Below are 24,092 nucleotides of genomic sequence, written 5' to 3' on the forward strand. Positions count from 1 at the left end.
CCAATGATTCCCACCCCAAATCCATGAGCATTTCGGTGACGCTTTGCGTTTTATCGTAGGAATTTTTTACAAAACGGGCTGCCCGGCGTTGAACCTTCTCAATTTCCCGAATGAGACCTTTTTCACTCGGATCCCACACGCTGCATGCGTATTCTAAATGAGGCCTTACAAGAGCGTGGTAACAACGTTCCTTGACCTTCGAGTCACTTTTGCCGACAATGCGTCTAATGAATCCCAATTTTTTATATGCTTGACCGCAGACTTGACGTATGTGAGTCCCCCAAGTTAAGTCTTTTGTGAATGTGACACCTAGGTATTTTACCGTATCAATTACTGCTAGGTCACCTCCAGCTAATCTGTAAGCAAATCCCGTTTTTCTTTTAAAGAAATTTACCACTGAACATTTATTATAATTTAGAGTCAATCCCCAGTTAGAACACCATTTAGTAATGCAATCTAAATCCTGCTCTAGAATAAAACGATCCTCATCCCCAGATATCTCCCGATAGATCACCGTGTCATCCGCGAACATCCTAATTTTACTTTTCACTTCGCGGTTCAAATCGTTAACAAAAATCAAGAAAAGCAACGGCCCGATCACACTTCCCTGAGGTACCCCCGACGTGACTCGAACGCTGTCGGAACTAGCGCCATCAAGGACTACCCTCTGTTCCCGCTCCGAAAGAAAATCTTTAACCCAACTTACGGCGCCCTTGTTTATGCCCGCGACCCTTAATTTATGAATGAGTTTACCATGTGGGACCTTATCAAATGCCTTTTGAAAATCTAAGAAGAAGGCATCCACTTGCCTACCTCTCTCACCAGATAAAACTAAATCATGTGTAAATAATCCTAATTGGGTTTCGCATGAGCGGGTTTTCCTGAAACCGTGTTGATTGTCACTTAAAAAGTTAATATTGTCAAGGTGTCTCATTATTGAACTGACAATTATGTGCTCTAAGATTTTGCAACAGATAGAAGTGAGAGATATAGGTCTGTAATTACTGGGATCCTCCCCTTCACCATTTTTAAAAATAGGCGTTATTTGCGCGGTTTTCCAAATCTTAGATACTTTGCAATCTCTGAGGGATTTGTTGAATATAAATCTAAGGTACGGGGCAATGTTTGGAGCTAAATGTTTTATCACCCTAGCTGGTATATTTTCGGGACTCGGGGATTTGTTGGGTTTAATCTCGTTAAGCAATTTTAGAATTCCTTGTTGGTCCACTGTTATTTTTTCCATGGGTGGAGTATGTATTGTTTCTTGGAGATATGCGGTGGCAACATCATTCGAGAAAACGCTTTGGAAGAATGAATTTAAGATGTTAGCTTTACCCTCACTGTCTGTATGAATTATATTGCTACAATCCCTTAAGCAAGCCACGGTTTGTTTACTCCCATTTACTTCCCTAACATATGACCAGAAAGCTTTGGGGTCAGTGTCCAAGTGGTAGATGATGATGTCCAAGGAATGTAGATGTAGATGTCCGTCAGAAAGGAATTGCTAAGGCATGGTGGACGCGGTCACGAAGCACATAACCTAGGCAGGGCCCTCGTCCGTCGGAAAGAAAGGGAGCATGGCAGGGTGGACGCGGTCACGATATATGTAACCTAGGCCGAGCCCTCGTCCGTCGGAAAGGAAGGGAGTATGGCAGGGTGGACTGGGTCATGACTCACAAAACCCAGGCAGAGCCCTCGTCCGTCGGAAAAAATGGGGGTATGGCAGGGTGGACGCGGTCACGAAGCACATAACTTAGGCAGAGCCCTCGTCCGTCGGAAGGAAAGGGAGTATGGCAAGTTGGACGCGGTCAAGATATATGCAACCTAGGCAGAGCCCTCATCCGTCGGAAAGGAAGGGAGTATGGCAGGGTGGACGGGGTCATGACACACAAAACCCAGGCAGAGCCCTCGTCCGTCAGAAAAAAGGGAGTATGGCAGGGTGGACGCGGTCACGATATATGTAACCTAGGCCGAGCCCTCATCCGTCGGATAGACAGGGAGTAATGCAGGGTGGACGCGGTCACGAAACACATAACCTAGGCAGAGCCCTCGTCCGTCGGAAGGAAAGGGAGTATGGCAAGTTGGACGCGGTCACGATATATGTAACCTAGGCCGAGCCCTCGTCCGTCGGAAAGGAAGGGAGTATGGCAGGGTGGACTGGGTCATGACTCACAAAACCCAGGCAGAGCCCTCGTCCGTCGGAAAAAATGGGGGTATGGCAGGGTGGACGCGGTCACGAAGCACATAACTTAGGCAGAGCCCTCGTCCGTCGGAAGGAAAGGGAGTATGGCAAGTTGGACGCGGTCAAGATATATGCAACCTAGGCAGAGCCCTCATCCGTCGGAAAGGAAGGGAGTATGGCAGGGTGGACGGGGTCATGACACACAAAACCCAGGCAGAGCCCTCGTCCGTCAGAAAAAAGGGAGTATGGCAGGGTGGACGCGGTCACGATATATGTAACCTAGGCCGAGCCCTCATCCGTCGGATAGACAGGGAGTATGGCATGGTGGACGCGGTCACGAAGCACATAACCTAGGCAGAGCTCTCGTCCGTCGGAAAGGAAGGGAGTATGGCAGGGTGGACGCGGTCACGATATATGTAACCTAGGCCGAGCCCTCATCCGTCGGAAAGGAAGGGATAAGGCATGGTGGACGCGGTCACGAAGCACAAAACCTAGGCAGAGCCCTCGTCCGTCGGAAAGGAAGGACCGACCGACCGACCGACCGATGTAGTACTGCGCCTATACGCATCTATACCGATTTCCAACTGCTGCTGATTAACGGTTTTGTGACTTTTTATTTTTGGTTTAGGGCAAGTTAAGGATGATTATGATTACAGGATTAGGGTTTTGTATTATGAACTGGTTTTCATGGTAGTGTGTTTTGGGCGTTTATGCTTAAAATGAGGATTTTTGTCGTATGCCCATAGATTTTCTAAAAGGGGGTTATTCGTGGAGACTAGTGATTTTGGGAATGACTCGGCTATTGATTGGAGGTAGGTGCTTATATCAGGTAGTTTGAGGTCTTTTTGAAGGGAGTCGTTACGGATGAACCAAGGTGCATTAACGATTTTCCTGACGGTTTTGTTTTGGAAAGTGCAAATTTTTCTTAGGTGGGTCGCTGCAATAGCCCCCCACGCCGGGTATCCGTAAGTTAGGGTTGGCCTTATCATTGTTTTATATAGGGTTAGTTTTGTATTTAGGTTTAGTGGGCTGCCGGATTTTAGTAGGGGGTAAATTGAGCAATATGCTGCATTAGCCTCTTAACTGCGTATTGCGTGTGGGCGTGCCAAGTAAGTTTTCGGTCGAAGAAGACACCCAGAAATTTGGCGGTGTCCCTTTGGGGTAGTTGGACGTTTTTATAAAATAGCTTTGTTGAGCACGGTTTCTTCCATTTCCTAGCAAAATTTACGACTTCGCTCTTTTCCGCGTTAATTTGCAGTTTCCAGGAGGTCATCCATTCCTCCACAGAGTCGAGGTGTTCTTGTAGTGTATCGGCTGCTGTGTCTGGACAGAAGGATTGGGAGGCGAGTGCTGTGTCATCGGCATATAAAAAGAGCTGCGTTTTTGGGTGGGCCGGAAGGTCATTTATGAATAAATTGAAGAGGGTTGGGGAAAGGATGGCTTCTTGAGGGACCCCTGCTAGGATGCGCCTGGGGTTTGAGAGATTTGAATTGACTGATACTACAAACGTTCTTGAGGAGAGGAAGGAGGATATTATTTTGATGAGGTTGAAGGATAACTCCGTCTGTGCTAGTTTATGGATGAGTCCCTCCGTCCAGACACGGTCAAAAGCACGCTTTATGTCGAGAAAGGCTACTTGAGTGTGCTTGTGGATGTTGAATCCGAATGTGATATACTCGACAAGTCGTAGAATTTGGTGGGTGGTGGCCGTCTTTTTAGTGAAACCTGTTTGCTCTGGTCTTAATGGGTTTAAGCAGTGTAGCTCTTCTTGAAGGCGGTTTAAGATTAGTCTCTCCAAGACTTTACCCATGCAGGGCAGGAGACTAATGGGCCGATAGTTTGCGGGATCTTTCGGATCCTTACCAGGTTTGGCTAGCAGGATAATTTTAGCTTTTTTCCAGGCCGGCGGGAAGTAGCAATGAGTAAGAAAGGCGTTGAGAATGGCTAGGAAGTGTTGGATGTAGGTTTTTGGTAGGTTTTTTAGGTGACAGTAGGAGATGAGGTCAAGGCCGGGTGCAGATTTGGATTTGGAATGGTTTATGACAGATTGTAGTTCAGGTAAGGCTATCGGAGGGATTGAAGGAGGGGGGGAGTGTGAAATGGATTGGAAGGTGGAGTGTACTAGGTTGTCAAGTGGAGAGGGATCTGGGTTTCGGAAAATGGACTCCAAAACATCTGAAAATATAGTTGCCTTGTCTTTGTCAGAGTATGCTAGTTTACCCAGGTAAGAGAGCGGGGCAGGAGGAGTAGGCCTCTTTCTGAGAGATCTAGCAAGTGGCCAGACGGAGTTATCCTTGTGCGAAAGGCTGGAAATCTTTTTGTCCCAAATAGGTTTTTATGTTTCCTTAGCTGGGAGGTAACCAGGTTTCTAAGGGCACGGTATTTGCGGCCATCGATAGGGTGGTGAGTACGTTGCCAGAGCTGTCTGGCCTGGTTTCTTAATTGCATCAGCCGTATTATCGCGGCTGGAAGGGCAGGACCGGTGAGGTTTTCCGGATTTGGAAAGGAAGGGGGTATAGCGGGGTGGAGGTGGTCACGACACACACAACCTAGGCAGAGCCCTCGTCCGTCGGAAAGAAAGGGGGTATAGCATGGTGGACGTGGTCACGACACACACAACCTAGGCAGAGCCCTCGTCCGTCGTAAAGGAAGGGAGTATGGCAGGGTGGACGGGGTCACGACACACAAAACCTAGGCAGAGCCCTCGTCCGTCGGAAAGAAAGGGAGTATGGCAGGGTGGACGCGGTCACGACACACACAACCTAGGCAGAGCCCTCGTCCGTCGGAAAGAAAGGGGGTATAGCAGGGTTGACGTGGTCACGACACACACAACCTAGGCAGAGCCCTCGTCCGTCGGAAAGAAAGGGAGTATGGCAGGGTGGACGCGGTCACGACACACACAACCTAGGCAGAGCCCTCGTCCGTCGGAAAGAAAGGGGGTATAGCAGGGTGGACGTGGTCACGACACACACAACCTAGGCAGAGCCCTCGTCCGTCGGAAAGGAAGGGAGTATGGCAGGGTGGACGGGGTCACGACACAAAACCTAGGCAGAGCCCTCGTCCGTCGGAAAGAAAGGGAGTATGGCAGGGTGGACGCGGTCACGACACACACAACCTAGGCAGAGCCCTCGTCCGTCGGAAAGAAAGGGGGTATAGCAGGGTGGACGTGGTCACGACACACAAAACCTTGGCAGAGCCCTCGTCCGTCGGAAAGGAAGGGAGTATGGCAGGGTGGACGGGGTCACGACACACACAACCTAGGCAGAGCCCTCGTCCGTCGGAAAGAAAGGGGGTATAGCAGGGTGGACGTGGTCACGACACACAAAACCTTGGCAGAGACCTCGTCCGTCAGAAAGGAAGGGAGTGTAGCGTAGTTGAGTCAGCAATAGGACACGCTGTCACGACAAGCGCAACACAGCCGAAGCACCGTGTCCTACCGGTCACCGCTAGATAACCAACTGACCGCTTTTCGCCCCGCGACCAGGGCTTTTATACCCAATTTAGGATTGGGGGAGGAATACTCTTGAAACATTGTCTTTGGTCACGTGGGAGATTCGGAGGAGCCAGGGAAGGAATACTATGCTGCATACTAGCAAAATTGTTTCTTTGGTCCCTTGGGGTATTCGGAGGAGCCAGGAATGGAGTATCATGTGGCATGCTTGCGACAGTACTGAACCCTCTATTTCGTATTTTTTGTCATGTTCGTCGCTTCCATTGTTCCAAAATTTCAAAACTTCGCATTTATCTATATTAATTGTTAATCCCCATTTATTGCACCATTCCGAGATATTGCCTAAGTCTCTAGAGAGTAGCTCGTGAACTAGTTGGCACCTTATTTTCCTGTATACCACCGTGTCGTCAGCAAATAACCTCAGATTTGCTACATCTACATCTACAGAATAACCTGCAAGCCGCCGCAAGGGCGTGTGGCGGGGGGTGTTAAGTCACCAACCGTAAAAAGGAACAATATCACATGCAACACAACAACATGGAAAATTACACCCACAGCAGCGCATACACTCATGCAAAAATCCCTTCATCCAATACTCATGTGAACACATATGTAATAAATCAACAAACAACTGCACCCCAGGATGCAGCAGGAACGCCATCCAACAACACGCAAGCCAGGATACAACAAGCAAGAATGTGAAACACGAATACCACATGAACATGCACCACAAAACACTCTACCCCCCGAGGAGACTGCAAAAGGCAGGGAATGCGACCCAACGTCGCAGGTAGCAGGAATTTCCCCCGGGGAATTGAAAGAGGGACGAGTGATTGAAAGGGAGACTTAAAAACAGATGAACAGAACACTAATGAGGTCATTCGCAAAGAATGGGTTATGATAACAAAACGCACGAGGTTAGTGGAAGAGCATGCATTTAAATACAACTAATTATTTTTTAGACGCTGAGGGTGGCAAGTGGAATTTTTGCTATCTATAACCCTGCATTTGCTATCTTGTATTGTCCGTGGGAAGAAGGAGTACTTGAGTCGGCTAGTTCTGGCATCTATTTCTCGAATTTTATATGCATGATTCAAGCGACCAATGTATGTAGGAGTGCGAATAATTTGCGAGACCTCGGTGCTGAAACATGTGGATCTGAGTTTATTTAATAATTTCAATCTATCATTGAATCGTCTCTCTACCAATGATTCCCACCCCAACGCCATGAGCATTTCGGTGACGCTTTGCGTTTTATCGTAGGAATTTTTTACAAAACGGGCTGCCCGGCGTTGAACCTTATCTATTTCCCGAATGAGGCCTATTTCACTCGGATCCCACACGCTACTTGTGTATTGTAAATGAGGCCTTACAAGAGCGTGGTAACAACGTTACTTGACCTTCGAGTCACTTTTGCCGACAATGCGTCTAATAAATCCCTATATATTATATGCTTGACCGCAGACTTTACTTATGTAAAGTCCCCCAAGTTAAGTGTTTTTTTTTTTTTTTTAAGGATAACGGATTGGATTTACAACGCGTGACAGTTTCGTTTGGATTTAGTTTCGCTCTTTATAATGTATTATAATTTATAATGTAAATAATGGAATCCTTCATGGAAGTGTTAACAGTCCTCTCCTTTGTTGATTTTCATCAATTAAAGTAATTTTAGATTGATGAAAAACTCAGAAATTTTATTTATTTTTCGGCCGACCATTCGAGCCACGACAGGAGGCTTTTAGTCCCCATGCCACTCATTAGTTTATCAAAGATTAATGGAAATCGTTTAATTAATGGAGATTCTACATCTACATCTACTTAAACCCTTGTGTTTTAAGTGTTTTGTTAGTGTAACACCTAGGTATTTTACCGTATCAACTACTCCTTGGTCAACTCCAGCTAATTTGTAAGCAAATCCCGTTGATCTTTTAAAGAAATTTACTACCGAACATTAATTATAATTTAATGACAATCCCCAGTTAGAACACCATTTAGTGACGCAATCTAAATCCTCCACCAGAATAAAACGATCCTCATCCCCAGATATCTCCCGATAGATCACCGTGTCATCCGCGAACATCCTAATTTTACTTTTCACTTCGCGGTTCAAATCGTTAACAAAAATCAAGAAAAGCAACGGCCCGATTATACTTCCCTGAGGTACCCCCGACGTGACTCGAACGCTGTCGGAACTAGCGCCGTCAAAGACTACCCTCTCTTCCCGTTCTGAAAGAAAATCTTTAGCCCAATTTTTTGCGCCCTTGTTTATACCCGCGGCCTTTAATTTGTGAATGAGTTTACCATGAGGAACCTTATCAAATGCCTTTTGAAAATCTAAGAAGATCGCATCCACTTACCTACCTCTCTCACCCGATAAAAGTAAGTCATGAGTAAATATTCCTAATTGGGTTTCGCAGGAGCGGGTTTTCCTGAATCCATGTTGATTGTCATTTAAAAAGTTAACGCCATCAAGGTGTCTCATTATTGAACTGACAATTATGTGCTCTAAGATTTTGCAACAGATAGAAATGAGAGATATATGTCTGTAATTACTGGGGTCCTCCCTGTCACCACTTTTAAAAATAGGCGTTATTTGCGCGGTTTTCCAAATCTTAGATACTTTGCAATCTCTGAGGGATTTGTTGAATATAAATCTAAGGTACGGGGCAATGTTTGGAGCTAAATGTTTTATCACCCTAGCTGGTATATTTTCGGGACCCGGGGATTTGTTGGGTTTAATCTGATTGAGCAATTTTAGAATTCCTTGTTGGTCAGCTGTTATTTTTTCCACGGGTGGAGTGTGCATTGTTTCTTGGAGATATGCGGTGGCAACATCGTTCGTGAAAACGCTTTGGAAGAATGAATTTAGGATATTAGCTTTACCCTCACTGTCTGTATGAATTATATTGCTACAATCCCTTAAGCAAGCCACGGTTTGTTTACTCCCATTAAACTAGCTGCCTCGCAGTAAAATGCTGCCAACACTGAAAATATCAGCGTTTTACAACCCGTTTACCTGGCATCAGATCGTGCTTACCGCCGATTATGCATGTTCTGCTTTCTTCCCGTGGCTTGGTAGATGGCAGAAGCGGGCGCGTCATGGTTTGCGTGCTCAGCAGGAAGGAACGCATCACAGAGATTAGTCGGGATCTGATGACATATTATTCGTCTTAGGTTTCCAGCATAGGCCCTTTCGTTATACTAATTTAGCATCAAAATAGTTGGTATCGCACTAACACCATCCACTGGAAGTTTGCTTTTGATTATTGAGGTGAAAATCACACCCAACAGAGCCCCAAAGCATCCGAAAATCACCTCTTCCGGGTGGGGGGCCAGTACCTTCCTCCGTGCATCCACTTGGTTTCCCGCCATGCTCCAGCTACCCGAAAGATGGGTTTTCCCGAAGCCGTCACGTCACTCAATGCTAATCTACTAAGCTTCCCACTTTCTCCACCCACTGGACAACCGTGCTTCACCCTCTTGTTTCTTATTCATACAGGTAGAGATGAGTAACATGACAAAAATGAAGAAGAATTACTCTCACTTTGATGCTTGATTCCCTGGTCAGTGCAAAAATCTTTATCAGCACTCTAAATACCATAGTGTTGAAATCTAAATGATATTCACAGCTCAAATGAAGAGAAAAACCCCTTTTTTGGATCCAGATATGGACAATTTGTGAATGCAATTTAAACTCTATTACATCTCAATATTATTTCATGTTCTTTTTTGAGACAAAAGTAATAGTAAATGGTGGCTATTTAAATCACACGGGATACAGTTTGATGCTTTTGCCGTGTGTTTGCTTTGCTACTGCTACTATGCATGTAAAATTCAGGAAATGGATGCCAGAACTAGCCGACTCAAGTACTCCTTCTTCCCACGGACAATACAAGATAGCAAATGCAGGGTTATAGATAGCAAAAATTCCACTTGCCACCCTCAGCGTCTAAAAAATAATTAGTTGTATTTAAATGCATGCTCTTCCACTAACCTCGTGCGTTTTGTTATCATAACCCATTCTTTGCGAATGACCTCATTAGTGTTCTGTTCATCTGTTTTTAAGTCTCCCTTTCAATCACTCGTCCCTCTTTCAATTCCCCGGGGGAAATTCCTGCTACCTGCGACGTTGGGTCGCATTCCCTGCCTTTTGCAGTCTCCTCGGGGGGTAGAGTGTTTTGTGGTGCATGTTCATGTGATATTGGTGTTTCACATTCTTGCTTGTTGTGTCCTTGCTTGCGTATTGTTGGATAGCTTTCATGCTGCATCCTGGGGTGCAGTTGTTTGTTGATTTATTACATATGTGTTCACATGAGTGTTGGATGAAGGGATTTCTGCATGAGTGTGTGCGCTGCTGTGGGTGTAATTTTCCATGTTGTTGTGTTGCATGTGGTATTGTTCCTTTTTACGGTTGGTGACCTAACACCCCCCGCCACGCGCCCTTGAGGCGGCTTGCGGGGTATTATGTAGATGTAGATGTACTTTTTGCCGTCGACACAGCGATAGTTGGTGGAATTCTCGTCGCTTTCTTGTTCATTGGTGACCCGAGGCAGAGGAATGGGTGCCACGAAAGTGGAATGTTCTTTTTATTTCAAATGAATGGGCCGAGCCGGGAAAAGTTACCGAACAGCATTTTAAATAATATTCAGCATATTAATTCTAAATCAGACTCCCCGATAATCTCCAATTTTCTCTGTTAATATTTAATAACAAATGATAATGCACATGCTATTGTTATCTCCATCTCTAAGAAATTCTTCCTTTGTAATTTAACCTTCTTTCAAATGGAAAAAAATTATCGAATTAATATACCCTTCTAAATTCTCAGCTTTGAATGTAAGTATGTTAAGCGTTAGTACTCGGTCTATATTTCAATTTATGTGCATCTCTAAGTGCATATTAATGAAGGCGTTTGGCTTGTTTCTAAAATAGAAAGATTTTTCCAAAAGAGCATGAAGAGTAAAATCAACGTACGAATTGACAACAATATTTTCGCGCCAATGCGGTTGAGCTTTTTGATGATTTACTGTCAAATTGAGATATTATAATTTTTGGATGAAATAAAAAACTGATGATGAAGAAAAGGTACAAGAGACGGAGCAACGAATTGAGAATTGTAAAAAAGAGTTGAAATGCTTGAAAGTTTAAGGTGGACAAGCAACGTGACGCAGTTGAAAAGATGAAAAAATATGGAAATCCATAAGGAGTGCATGCGACGGAAAAGTTTTAAAAGGAAGATATCAATACAGAAGAATGAAGTGTGTGGGGAAGGTACTCTGAATATTATCATCTGATAGGGAAGTTAAGAGAAAGTTTGGGAATCTAAAAATTGATTTTTTTATAAGAGTCTATTGGAACTCTGATCATGGAGATGGTTTACACCAAGAAGTTGAAACGAGAGTGGTAAATCAGAGGGTCAGCAATAGAAATATAAGAAATGGGCTATTAATTATCCCTGAGTAGGGAAGTCCTACCCCGTGATGTTTCATCAGACTTTAGAAATTACCAGGAACGATTGAAAAGTTGTCTCGTACAAATGTATATGTAACAGCTGAAATAAAGGAATGTCCATTTCAGTTAAGAAGAAGATCCATGAAATTGGGAGTTTGCCTTACTAAGATAGAAGATCAATCGCCTACTAAAGGAAATAAATTTAGTGTGTTTTTGGTAGGGAACAATCAATTTCATATGTAATAGAAAATATGCAAACTGTGGTAGATAAAATTCGGGAAATAGATGCCAGAACTAGCCGACTCAAGGACTCCTTCTTCCCACGGACAATACGGGATAGCAACTGCCGGGTTATAGATAGCAAAAATTCCACTTGCCACCCTCAGCGTCTAAAAAATAATTAGTTGTATTTAAATGCATGCTCTTCCACTAACCTTATGTGTTTTGCTATAATAACCCATTCTTTCCGAATGACTTCATTCGTGTTCTGTTCATCTGTTTTTAAGTTTCCCTTTCAATCCCTCGTCCCTCTCCGCGGGGGGAAATTCCTGCTACCTGCAACGTTGGGTCGCATTCCCTGCCAATTAGAGAGTCTTTGGGGGTAGAGTGTTTCGTGGTGCATTTTCATGTGGTAGTGATGTTTCAATTTCTTGCTTGTTGTGTCCTGGCTTCCGTGTTGTAGGATGGCTTTCGTGCTGCATCATGGGGTGCAGTTTTTTAGTTGTTTTGCGGTATATGTGTTTGCATGAGTATTGGATGAAGGGATTTTTGCATGAGTGTGTGCGCTACTGTGGGTGTAATTTTCCGTGTTTTTTTTTGGCATGTGGTATTTTTCCTTTTTACGGTTGGTGACTTAACACCCCCCGCCACACGCCCTTGCGGCGGCTTGCGGGGTATTATGTAGATGTAGATGTAGATGTAAAAGACGCAGGATAAGTAAAGAAAGATGTCAGTTAGTTTTACGAGGGTAATCCCAGAAGTCCCGACCCAGCAGGGAAAACAAAAAACCTTAGGAAAAAAAATTGTTTATTTTTCTACATAATCTCCTTTCAGCTCAATACAATTTTCTCAGCGATGTTCAATAAGTTCGATACCCTTTTTATAATAACTGCCTTGCTCCTCAAAATAGTCATTAACTGCCGACATCACTTCTTCACGGTTGGAAAATCTGTGACCACTGAGCCATTTTTTCAAGTTTGCGAACGTAACATAATCTGAGGCATGAGGTAGCAATTCAAACTTAAATTCATGAATTTTGACCATTGCAATAACGGATTTGTGAGCTGGTGACTTGTCTTAATGAAACCACCCTTTCCTCTGAGGCAAATGCGGCCGCTTTTGCTTGATTTCTTCACTCAAACTATATACGAACAACACAAACAAACGAATAAGTTCGCATAATACTCGCCGTTGATAATTTTTCCTTTTTCAAGATAGTCAATGAAAATTTTCCCACGCGTACGCCAAAAAACTGACGTCATGACCTTGCCTGCGGATGAAACGGTCTTCGCCTTCTTTGGAGACGGTTCTCCCTTTTGATAAACATGTTTTGATTGTTCTTTTGTCTCGGGTGTGAAGTAATGGACCCATGTTTCATCCAGTTTTATGAAACGGCGCAAAAATTCTGCGTTGTTGCTATGAAACTTTGCTAAACACTCAATTGAAACATCTTCACGACACTGGTTTTGCTCGAGTGTGAGTAAACGCGGCACCCATCTTGCACAAAGCTTTCTCCTGCCCAAATTTTCAGTTAATATGCGATGTGCCGCCTTTTTTGAAATGCCTAATATGAGCAAATAGATGGTGCCGTCAAAATGCCCCATTCTTGGTAAATACTACTGGTAAGCGTAATATTTTTACCTTATCCCTTATTCCCATACAGGTATTTTGTTTCTCAAAAGTTATTGTGAATATCCTGTCAAACTCTTATGGACTAAGCCATCATGATCATTTGATCTAGAAATTCATGGTAAAATACATTGATGTATAGGTCTAATGCGACTTGATACTATTTATTTATCACTATGAGTCTACCTTTATGTAGACGCTGAGGGTAATTGAATGTACGTATATTAAGATCTCAACAAAGTGAGTCTAAATGAGGAATAAAATGTGGAACATGTCCGGTCTTAACAATAAATATTACGTCCGTGGAGTCCACTTATATAGGAAGACACCATCATCTGTTTCCATAAGGAATGGCCTAAATTCAAACATTGGATTGCAATTACTTGGTGAAGAGCGTTTGTTCCATCAGGTATGAAACTATCTGCGTGGATGTGCGGTAAGTAATTTTCACCCTTAAGTTGTTCATCTTTACCCTCTTGGAACACGACGTTCAACAGCGAAGGAACAACAAAGATTGTTTGTTACAAAGCATTGCTCACACAAAGGATGACAAACAAAACGGAATGCTGGGATGAAAAAAATAACTGGAAATGCATTTTAGGGGCAAAACTAAAGATATAGTGAGTAGACAGTCTCGTGAAATGAGCGTGTAGTAGTGTAAATGTTAATTTTGGAGCACAGATCGACGGTTTGCAGAAAGAAATTCATAGAATTGTTTGCTTCCGACTATGATGATTCTGGTTGACGGAAATGCTCTCTTTGAACGTATTGAAAGGATAGAGAGAGGCCGGGACTTCAGAACACTATGTTTTCGGATAAACCAAGGTACACTCTGTCAATAAACTTTGATGTCATGCAATTATTTTTAATGTTATGATGTTAGGTCGGGTCATAATTCGACATATTCTTCTTCGTTGACCAGGAGCTTAACGACGAAAACCTTTAAGGTTTATTAATTATCACATTTTTGCTAAGTATCGTAGCACATTAATAGTTCGTGACCATAGCCATTATCAATAGTTATCAATCCTAGGATTTGTTCAACGGAGCCCACCACTTCAGCCTCTTATCTATTAATAATCTCGTCATGAATTCATATTTCCCCTTAAAATCGGTCATTTCAGGTTAAAATTTGCGGAACTTATCCAATACGGAGAAAAACTGCAACCGTTGTTAACATTAAGTGGGATCAACAAAGTCGTAGCTTTTCTGTCCGTCATATTTATATCCCTTTTTACATGCCCTCCACCTCTTGATTGTTCACACCTGGGGTATTCCTCTGTAGTGTTTCCTGTTCACTTGGCCTTAGACACTTGCCTTTGGAAAGATAACTTTCGCCTCCTCGATATACCGCCCTACGCCTTGACATTGTTCTTCATAGACTTCTTATACCCCGTCCTCGATATATCATCCTTCTCCTGTCTTACGTCATTCATTGCTTACATTCTTTTTTCATCTGCTCTTAACACTATCCGTCACTTGCAAGTGAGAGGGAAGGCACTTGAGGAGTACGTCTTAATCAAGCGTTTTTTAATTTAGAGGCGTATGCACTGTGCTTTGAGAGATTTTTCTTGTGGTGCTAGAAATTCTAACTCTGTTATTTGCTCTATATTCGATCGACCAATTCCCACCATAACTTTTCCTGCGTACCAAGAACAGAACTCACCCACTCTTCCCATCTTTTCATGCTCCATTTCATTTTTTGTTTCTTTCTGTCCATCCTCGTTCCGCTTTTTTCATTACCTTAGCCAGGTTAACTAACGCTCTCGTCCGAACTTTTTTCTTTGTCACTGAAACTGTATCGTAGTAAAAACGCACAGTGCGTGACTATTCATTTTATTTCCATATCCACGCAGCGTTGTCTTTTATATAAATTGGCCTTCTCGATGCAGATGAAAAAGATAATTAGCCGTTAAAACACGTTGGTGAGAATCTACCGTAAAATATTCACCGACTCAAGAAACATCAGGGTGTCACACGCTACAGTGCTGCACACAAAATTGCGACCTTATTTTGCACAATGGCAGTGACGGGCACGTTGTTTGGTTACACTTTAGTTACTGAATCCAGGGCTCGTGTAAGTGTGTTATCCTTGCACTGACGTTATGCCCTCGTTTCCATTTTAGCCTTCGTGGTCACATGCTACACCTATTAAGTCCACTCAGCTCCAGACCCCTCACTTCCGTCCAAATCTCCTCGGCAATCCGGTTTCCCGAAGTGAACTAAATCGTGCGCATGTTTCCACTGTAACAAGTCCCGTTAAGCCGTACTTTTACGGGAGGCCCTACCACAATATATGACTTCTCCATCTCCTTTTCTCAACCCATTTGTTAGCTTTCAAATGTCTACTTATTGCCGATAAACCTGTTAAAAATCTATTTGTTATGCAATTATTTTTCATCGTAACGTTCCATACGCGCTTCGCCAATGATCTTTGTGTTCCATTTTAGCGGACGGGAAATCCTCGAGAAAAGTAGGCCCCGATGGCGCGTGGTAGGCATTATGGCACGAGAGCGTATTCTCTTCAAATAAATTCGAATATGCTATAACCCTAGTATTTGGTTATCTTTCCGTACACGAATTAAATTGTGAGGCGCTTCAGGGTTGTTGATGCGAGCCTCCAAAGTGCGGTCACTTCAATAATTCGAAATATCCTTATTAATATATTGCTTATTTCGCATCTTATTAGTTATTCAGTTCTCAATGAAGTTCTAAAGGTTCTGGGAAATGTTTAATGTGTAACCTAACTAAGTAACACTTAGCATTGATCCTTAATTGAAATGTATTTGAGTGAGCTATTCATTTAATAAAAAATGCGATCATATGGCGGAAGTATCTAAAGAAGCAAAGGGAATTTTGATGGGATTAAATTCCATGGCAGCTGGCGAAAGAGATGATAGGAAATTACCAAGCGAAGGTATGGTTATGGAATAATAATTTACTCGGTAGATTTTTGACAAAGTTATCAAAGACTTCCGCGATTTATCCAAAGTACGTTATCATCATTCATATCGACCTGCTATAAGAAGAATGATTGATATTGTCTTGCAAAGGATTTTGATCAGACACGCAAGCAAGGACACAACAAGCAAGAATGTGAAACACCTACACCACATGAAAATGCAACACAAAACACTCTACCCCCCGAGGAGACTGTGGAAGGAATGGAATGCGACCCAACGATTGCAGGTGGCAAGAATTTCCCCCCGCGGAGAGGGACGAGTGATTGAAAGGGAGACTTAAAAACAGAAATCAATATCAACATTTTCACAAGTGTTTTCATTTAAATTTACTTAAGGTGTGTGTCTTCAACTGCTGCCTCTTTTGAAGCGCTTCTTTACCAACCGCAAACTTGTTTTAACGTTCCATATTCTCCGCCTGCCCTTCTCTAAAACACCTTTTTCTCATATAAGGGAACTGTGCTACACATTATATTTTATGTCCCTCAACTTTAATATATATCATAACCACCTTTTTATTGAGAATTTATTACCTTTGTTTCATTATGATTCTCTTCTCATAACTATCGCATTGATTCTAAAGCGGCAGTTAATGAATGCCACCCTTTGGCTCACTGGCTAATCAACGCCTCACCATGCACTCCAACTACCTAATATTTTTTACATTTTCGATTATGTAAGTTGAATTTATACCGATTAGAATTGTAATAAAGTTTTCGTCCTACATACATATGTATACAACATTTAATTGATCAAATTTGCAGCTTATTATATGATTCAGAACTTATATTTTATGTCTTCTTAACATTTAAAAACAATTCAAGGAAGCGTGACACATCAAAATGTGATGTCCTTATTTCTAAAATTTGGCAGTGGTCTTCCACATCTATTTTTTCAGGTAGTATGTGGTCAGTTGGCGCTCATTAATCAAGTCATGGTTATACGACTTGGTTTTGTAGATGTTAGCTGAGAGTTTAGAAATAGGAGAAAGGTGATTATTAATGAAGGATCTCAGTTTTTCCCGGCGTATTGTATTCAGGAAGTTCTCTCGGGTTTCCCACCGGGTCAGCGTGGTGTGCACCGACGTTTCGACGGCTAACTCTGCCATCGTCTTCAGGGTGTTCTTCACCTGACGGGTGTCCTTGCACCTTACGTGGGGTCGTGTGAGCACCACATCAAAAACTCCGCAGAGTTCGTCCAGACGCTACGGACCATTAAGCTGGATCAGCATGACATTCTTGTAAGTTTCGACGTTGTGTCCTTATTTACTAAGATTCCGGTGAAGGACACCATACTGCTGCTGGAAGAGAAGTTTGACAGCAAAATCGTGGATCTCTTCCGCCACGTGCTGACCTCGACGTATTTTCAATACCAAAAGAAGTTTTACGAGCAAGTGGAAGGCGTCCCCATGGGCTCTCCATTGTCTCCGGCGATTGCCAATTTTTACATGGAGGAGTTCGAGGAGAGGGCTCTTAGAACGGCCCCACTAAAACCGAGGCATTTCTTCAGGTATGTGGACGATACCTTCATCATATGGCCGCATGGACCGGACACCATCACCAACTTCCTTGGCCACATGAATAGCATTCATCCCAGCATCCAGTTCACCATGGAGATTGAGAGCAACGGTCGGCTGCCCTTCCTGGATATCCTAATTGAAAGGAAAGCGGACGGGAGCTTAGGCCACAAGGTGTATAGGAAGCCTACCCACACCAATCTCTATTTGAACGGGAAAAGCCACCATCACCCTGCCCAAAAACGAGGGGTTATGTCAACGCTCATCCACCGGGCAAAATGCGTGTCAGACCAGGAAGGTTTGGAGGCAGAAGTTCATCACCTGAAAAATACTTTCCTTCAGAATGGATACACAAGCCGGGAGGTCAATTTGGCCCTTAAAAGGGCCTTCACCAGAAACGACCGTCAGAGAGAGGAAAGAGAAAAACCCGTTGCCAGGGTCAGCATCCCCTTTGTTTCCACGGTATCCCATAAGATCTCCAGGATACTAAGGAAACATAAAGTGGAAACCATCCACAAGCCACAAGGAAAATTGAAGAACTTCCTTGGCACGGCAAAAGACGAACGGGGTTTGAAGGCGCCGGGGGTATACCGGATCCCGTGTGAGTGCGGCCAGGTATACATCGGGGAGACTGGCCGCACAATCGAAAAGCGACTAACGGAGCATGAGCGATGCATCAGACTCCATTACCCTGAGAAGTCTGCAGTCGCCGAACACAGCATCACGCATGGTCATCGGATTGACTGGGGGAGCACCAAAAGACTTTGTCACACGAACGGCTACTGGGACCGAGTGGCGAAGGAAGCCGTGGAAATCCGACTGGAAGGACAGAATACCTTCAACAGGGACACTGGCTTCCAGATCAGCAGCACGTGGAGACCTGTGCTGAGAAAAATTGAAAGTACGAGACGTCACCGGGGCGGCTCGGCACTTGGGAACACATCGGACCAATCGGAGGACACCTGACCCTACGACAGGGTATAAATACATGGCGAATTCATTGCTCTGCACTTCACCCTGAAGACGATGGCAGAGTTAGCCGTCGAAACGTCGGTGCACACCACGCTGACCCGGTGGGAAACCCGAGAGAACTTCCTGAAGTGATTATTAATAATTTTTCACGTTGATGTTGAAAATTAACTCATTCATATGAATTACAGGCTTGTATATATTATTCTTTACTTGCTTCATCATATGCCGAACATTTTACCTTCATTACAAGCAATTTAGTCTGAGTGTGTGTGTTTTTATAGCTGTGTGCTTTTGTATTCTGCCTATACCTAGAAAATTCCTCTAAAAGATATGAATATATTTGGGATGAGAAAGGTGTGACAAAATGGATGTTAATGATAGGTTTATTTTTTTCTTAGATAATATCGTCATTATGTATGCTCCCAAAATGTAATTTATTTGTTTAAAATCTATTGCTCACTACTGCTTGTGATGGAAGGGTTGGATCCACATCTTGCATGTGCATAGATAAGATATTTCCGCGAGGAGAAAAAGTTCAGTTTCTCGGTTTGAGAATTAATCCCTCCACCACAGCCTTCCCTATTATTTCCCTTCCCTCTTCCCTGTGATTGATTAAGTGGCGAGTTTTAGCCTTCGCAACGAAGCCTAACAGTTCGTATCTTCGCGTTTTTGAAGCAATAATTACCAATTTCCTTCCCAAGTGTTGATAGTTTGCCAGGTAAATGAGGTGCCTATCAAGAAAAATAACACTAATCAAAGATTAGCGTGTCCTTAGGCAGTAATCTGTTTTGAATTCTCGCTTGTTTGATGGGCCTCTGAATTCTTCACCCAACTTGAAACTCTTGAGATTAAGAAGCGGACTAAAATTAAATTTCCTTAAAAAGAAGTAGGTCGGCAGGTGCATTGGCCATATTGGTTCGCGTTCTGAATAATTGCAACTCAAAGTTATAATTATTGACTGATAATTATGGACTCCAGTTTAAAAAATAAATTAAAATTGATCGTTTGTTCCAGGTGATAGTGCTTGCGGTTCTGGTGGCCTTAGGTGCCCTAGCGATTCTAGCCTGGTGGGTTCGACGATGTCGGTAAGTACTCACGTTCTCTTTCAATAGTTTTACACCAGATGGATTTGGAAATTATTGATCTGGCGTACCGAGCGAGTGGCCAGCAGAGGTGTTTGCTAGTTTAACCCTCGCCAATCCGCCGTCCTTTTGGAAGACACTTAAACATTTATTCTCATTAAAGTCATAATAAACGTATAGAAAAAAAGAAAATTTCGCTCAAAACTCACTCACATTAAACATGACCAACGTACAGCATCCAAGGCAACCTCAATGACAACATTTACTCTATGAATGAACGACCGCCTAGCACGCGTTGACCAGCTTTCTCCTAAATTATTCAACGGCAATGTGCCGGAGGTGTATAGCTAGACGTAAAACTGGCGTCGTGCACCGCTCTTTGTAGAGAAAAATTGCTGTCATTATCATACATTCTGACAATTCACAGTTATTTTCAAATTATTATAAAGATAAAAATTAACCTGTTTTATTAATAAATTCTTGCCTTTTATTTCGGTTCACGTCGTCATAGGTGGTCGCTAATTATTGGGCCACGCAATAGCAGGAAGTAAATCTTTGAAAGCGTTCCACAGCGAGGCGATGCACTACACCACTGCGGGCTACCTAATTCCCTCGCCAAGCAACGGGTGGGAGGAAACGACTACGGGGCTGCATGAGCACTTTCAATAGGAAATCCTTAGTATCTTTATAATTCATTTACAAATATTTCTTATGATTAAATGTAGGGCGTGATTCGTATTCAAGAACGACGAAGGAACATATCTTCTCTGAACTTGTCTACATACACTTGTATAGTATAATAATTAAATGAGTAATGTAGATTTTACTAAAGAACCTTAATTTAGAGTTTCGGGTAAGCCCGTGTGGGCATGAAAGGATTCGGCAATGTATATTTTTCTCTCTTGAAAGCGGGGTTATAATTGATTCTACAGGGTCCGTACAATGAGTATCGGCACTGGTACCCTGTAGTTCCACGGAGCGGTGGATAAGGGTCCGACCGGTCGGCTCGGTAGAGGGGTCCTCCACTACTCAGGCGCCCTTAAGCTCAGTCGCCTCCGGGCATGCGTTGAGACAGGAGGTGGATTTTTGTGACGTGTGATTTTTTGTGGTGTCGTCGCGCCAGCATGGAGCGCACCGTCGAGCAACGCTACTCTGCGCAGTTTTGCGTTAAACTCAGGAAATCCGCGTCGGAGACCCTTGAATTCATTAAACAGGCTTATGGGGATGATGCCGCACAAGAGTAGCACAAACATTTAAGGAAAGCCGGGAGCTCGTCGAAGACGAACACCGCGTCGGACGCCCGACGACCGCTCGAACCGATGCTCGGGTAGCAAAAGTGAAAAGTGTTTTGGACTCTGATGGGCGTTTAACCATCGCCCTTATCAGTGAGGAGTCCGGCCTTTCAGTCGGAACGGTCCACGCCATTGTAACAGAGGTTCTTCCGATGAGGAAATGGTGCGCGAAGCTGGCGCCGAAAGTCTTGAGCGAGGAACAAAAACTGTCGTGGGTGGAAATTTCGCAAGAAAGTTTGGACTGCGTCTAGGAAGATGAAGATTTTCTCGACAACGTTATTACCTCTAGGAATAGCTCAAAAGGAGCTCAAAGAATATCGGCTGGACTCCATCGAGTTGGTTCAAGCGGTGACGACAAAGGCTCTTAACAGTTTTCCGGAAAACGACTTCCAGCGGGCTTTTGGCGATTGGAAGATGCGCTGAACTGATTGTATCGATGCAGGAGGAATGTATTTTGAAGATTATTAAGTAAATGTAATGAAAACTGCATTAAATTTTGATTTTTGGAACCAGTCCCGATACTAATTGTACGTAACCTGTATATCATTTAATTTAAGGCCATTCATTTTGAAGAATTGCCTCTCCCTCATCAAAATTCGTTCATTGATGAATGAATGGAGTTAATTATAATACGAGGTAAATTATCCACAGTTCAAGCTTAAAGCGTTACAAATGTTTGACTCTTCATTACTACTCGTTACAATGGCCTCACCCTAGTTTGCAATTCAAGAGAAACTCTCTATTTTCATTTCCCCTGACTAAAAAATATCCTTCGAAACAGCGTTTCTATGTCGAAGAAGGCTACTTGAAACGACAAATAATTTTAAAAAACCCATCCTTTATATTAAATTCTGATAGATTATATTTTTATTGCGAATTTATTGAAATTGTATTATCTTATCATTTAATTTTTAAATGAATTATTTCAGCCAATATAAAATGTATTTTCCTCCTCTTGTGATTAAATTAGCAATGGATTAGCTCGAAACGTGGGTAATATACGCGTTCCATTTTAGTTTTTTCTTAGCACAAAAAAATGTTGCTTTCTACAATATAGGCGAAATACTAAATATCAAAAGTGTCAATCTATCGCACGCGACACCCTTGTCTACTATTTCACCGTTTATTTTCCATTACACCGCCTATTCTGTACGATTCCCATTCCCGAAGTCATTAAAACTACCTCACAGAGTCAGTAAAACCCAAATATTGTTTATTCTCATTTCTGCATCTTATTACATTCTACATTGCCATATTGAATCGCTTCCCGTTCCACCCAGCTGCCTCAGGCACACTGCTGGGAGGCGTGCCTCTCTGATGGCGCTCGACACCAACTGAATAGCATTAGATTCAACCTACGATTGAAGCTCATTCACCACCGTGGGTGGCACGCGTTGTCCTCGCCCTGCCACGGAAGCAGCTTCGTTCGATGACATACCCCGGCAGCTACGGAACTCGACCCAATCGGCCATCATGCCCGGAAGCAAGAGTATCGAGATTTCTGCGGCCGCCATCTCACGAAGTCCTCGCAAAGCAAAATCGACAGCAGCAGCACAGATGAAACAGAAGAGGACGGAACTCTTTTAGTAGAGTCTAGGGGCTTATTAAGTTATAGCGATGTTGAGGTCAGGGAAATTAGAAAATATGAAGTGGTTTTTACGGGAAAGAGGCAATATATGTAGTTATTTTAGGGTTGTGTGAGGTAAGATAGAAGAATATCGGGGATTAATGGATCAATAGATATACAGTATGTACAGCAAAATGGAAGAAAGCCCGCGAGGGGTGGAAGTAATATGGAACGAAAAGGTAGCTAGTGGTAAAAATATAGCAAGTGACTAATAAAATGGTATTAATAGAAGAGAAAGCAGACCTGACGAATTTGATCATTGTTGATAGTTCGATAATGATGGGCGATTGGATTCTGATGGTAGGAGAAGGAATGCTTGGTGTTGAGGCGAAAGACTGTAGTTTTGGTCCTTAGTTAAGGAACGAGGAATGGCCGTGGGGAGAAAACAATTGGATTCTGCAAGGAGGCGGGGGTTAATCATCACCAGCACTTGGATTAGACACTACAAAAGGCGTAGGTATACATGAAAAATGCTAGGTGACTCAGAAATGTATTAGTTAGATGACATTATGGTTAGGCACAGATTTTAGAACAGCGTGATCAATTCGTACAGTTTCCCACGAGTGGATGCGATCTCTCATCACAATTAAGTAATTATAAAGTTTAGACAGGGCAAGTCGGTCGGTTAGGAAGTGAAATGTAGAAGCATTAACTGGATTGACAAGGAAGGAGTATCAGCATGCTCTTAAGAAAATCATGAGTGAGGGAAAGGAACTGAGTACTTTCGAAGAAAAATAGTAATATATCAAAAAAGGGCTGACGAAAACCCCAAAAGAAGCTATAGGAACTGTTCAAAAGAAACCATGGATTACGGGAGATGGATTCAAATAAGACTGAGAGGGTAGAAAACATTCCTGCGCAACCACTGCGGCTTAGGAAAAGGTGGGAGGAAGAGTTTATGTGGACTAATTTGTAACGGATAGTAGTAATTCTAAAGGAATCTGGCCGGAAGGTTTTGTCAGGCCAGTGCTTGTTCTTATTCCAGAAAAGATAAAGGCTTTGTTATGTGAGGATTACAGAGAAATAAGTTTGATATCCCACGCAACTAAAGTGGTTCTGAGGATTATCAACAAAATGATAGAAAAAAGGGCATAATATTACTTAGGGAATGATCAGTTTGGGTTCGGTGAGCGGAGAGGTACGCGTGATGCTATTGAAATAATGAGGGCACTAATTGAGAGGAATATAGAATACAATCACGATGTATTTGCCTGTTTGGTAGATTTTGAAAAGTTATTTGATGGAGTGAATTTGGAAAACTAATGGACGTATTGCTAAAAGAGTTGCCCATTATCACTGGTGCTGTTAAGCGCATGATATACGGAAATAATAAAAGAGGCACGAAAAGAACTCGAGATAGGAATACAAGTCGGTGGATAATTCATGACATGAGTTAGTTTTGCAGATAATCAAGCTTTAATATTCAATCAGCCAAGGGGCTGGAAGCATTGCTTAGTGAATTGAAAATTTTGTGTGAGATATGGGATAAGAATAAATGTAAATTAATCATAGTTTATGTCGTTTCTTTAAAGAGAGAGGCTAAGTTAAATGCTATAAAAGGGAAGGGAAAAACTAGAACATGTGATACATTTCATGTTTCATGGAATTGTTTTGGATGGAAATGTCCAAATTGTAGGGACATAAGGAGAAGAATTGCACTAGGCAAAGAGGCTTTCACAAGGAGGAGGGAATTGATGAGAGGAACTTTGAG

At 42.9% G+C, this 24,092-nt stretch overlaps 1 protein-coding gene across 2 annotated transcripts in view; it reads left to right on the forward strand.

Moving 5' to 3' along the window:
- Positions 1–24,092, forward strand: part of Slob (Slowpoke binding protein) — a 320,372-nt gene that overhangs the window by 68,135 nt on the left and 228,145 nt on the right. For both annotated transcript variants that reach the window (XM_071586564.1, XM_071586565.1), the window contains exon 3: positions 19,395–19,465. In XM_071586564.1, coding sequence (XP_071442665.1) covers positions 19,395–19,465 — 71 coding nt within the window. The remainder of the gene's footprint in view (positions 1–19,394; positions 19,466–24,092) is intronic.

Source organism: Hetaerina americana, unplaced genomic scaffold (assembly GCF_022747635.1).
Source record: "Hetaerina americana unplaced genomic scaffold, ioHetAmer1.1.p SCAF_23, whole genome shotgun sequence".
Classification (NCBI taxonomy): Eukaryota; Metazoa; Arthropoda; class Insecta; order Odonata; family Calopterygidae; genus Hetaerina; species Hetaerina americana.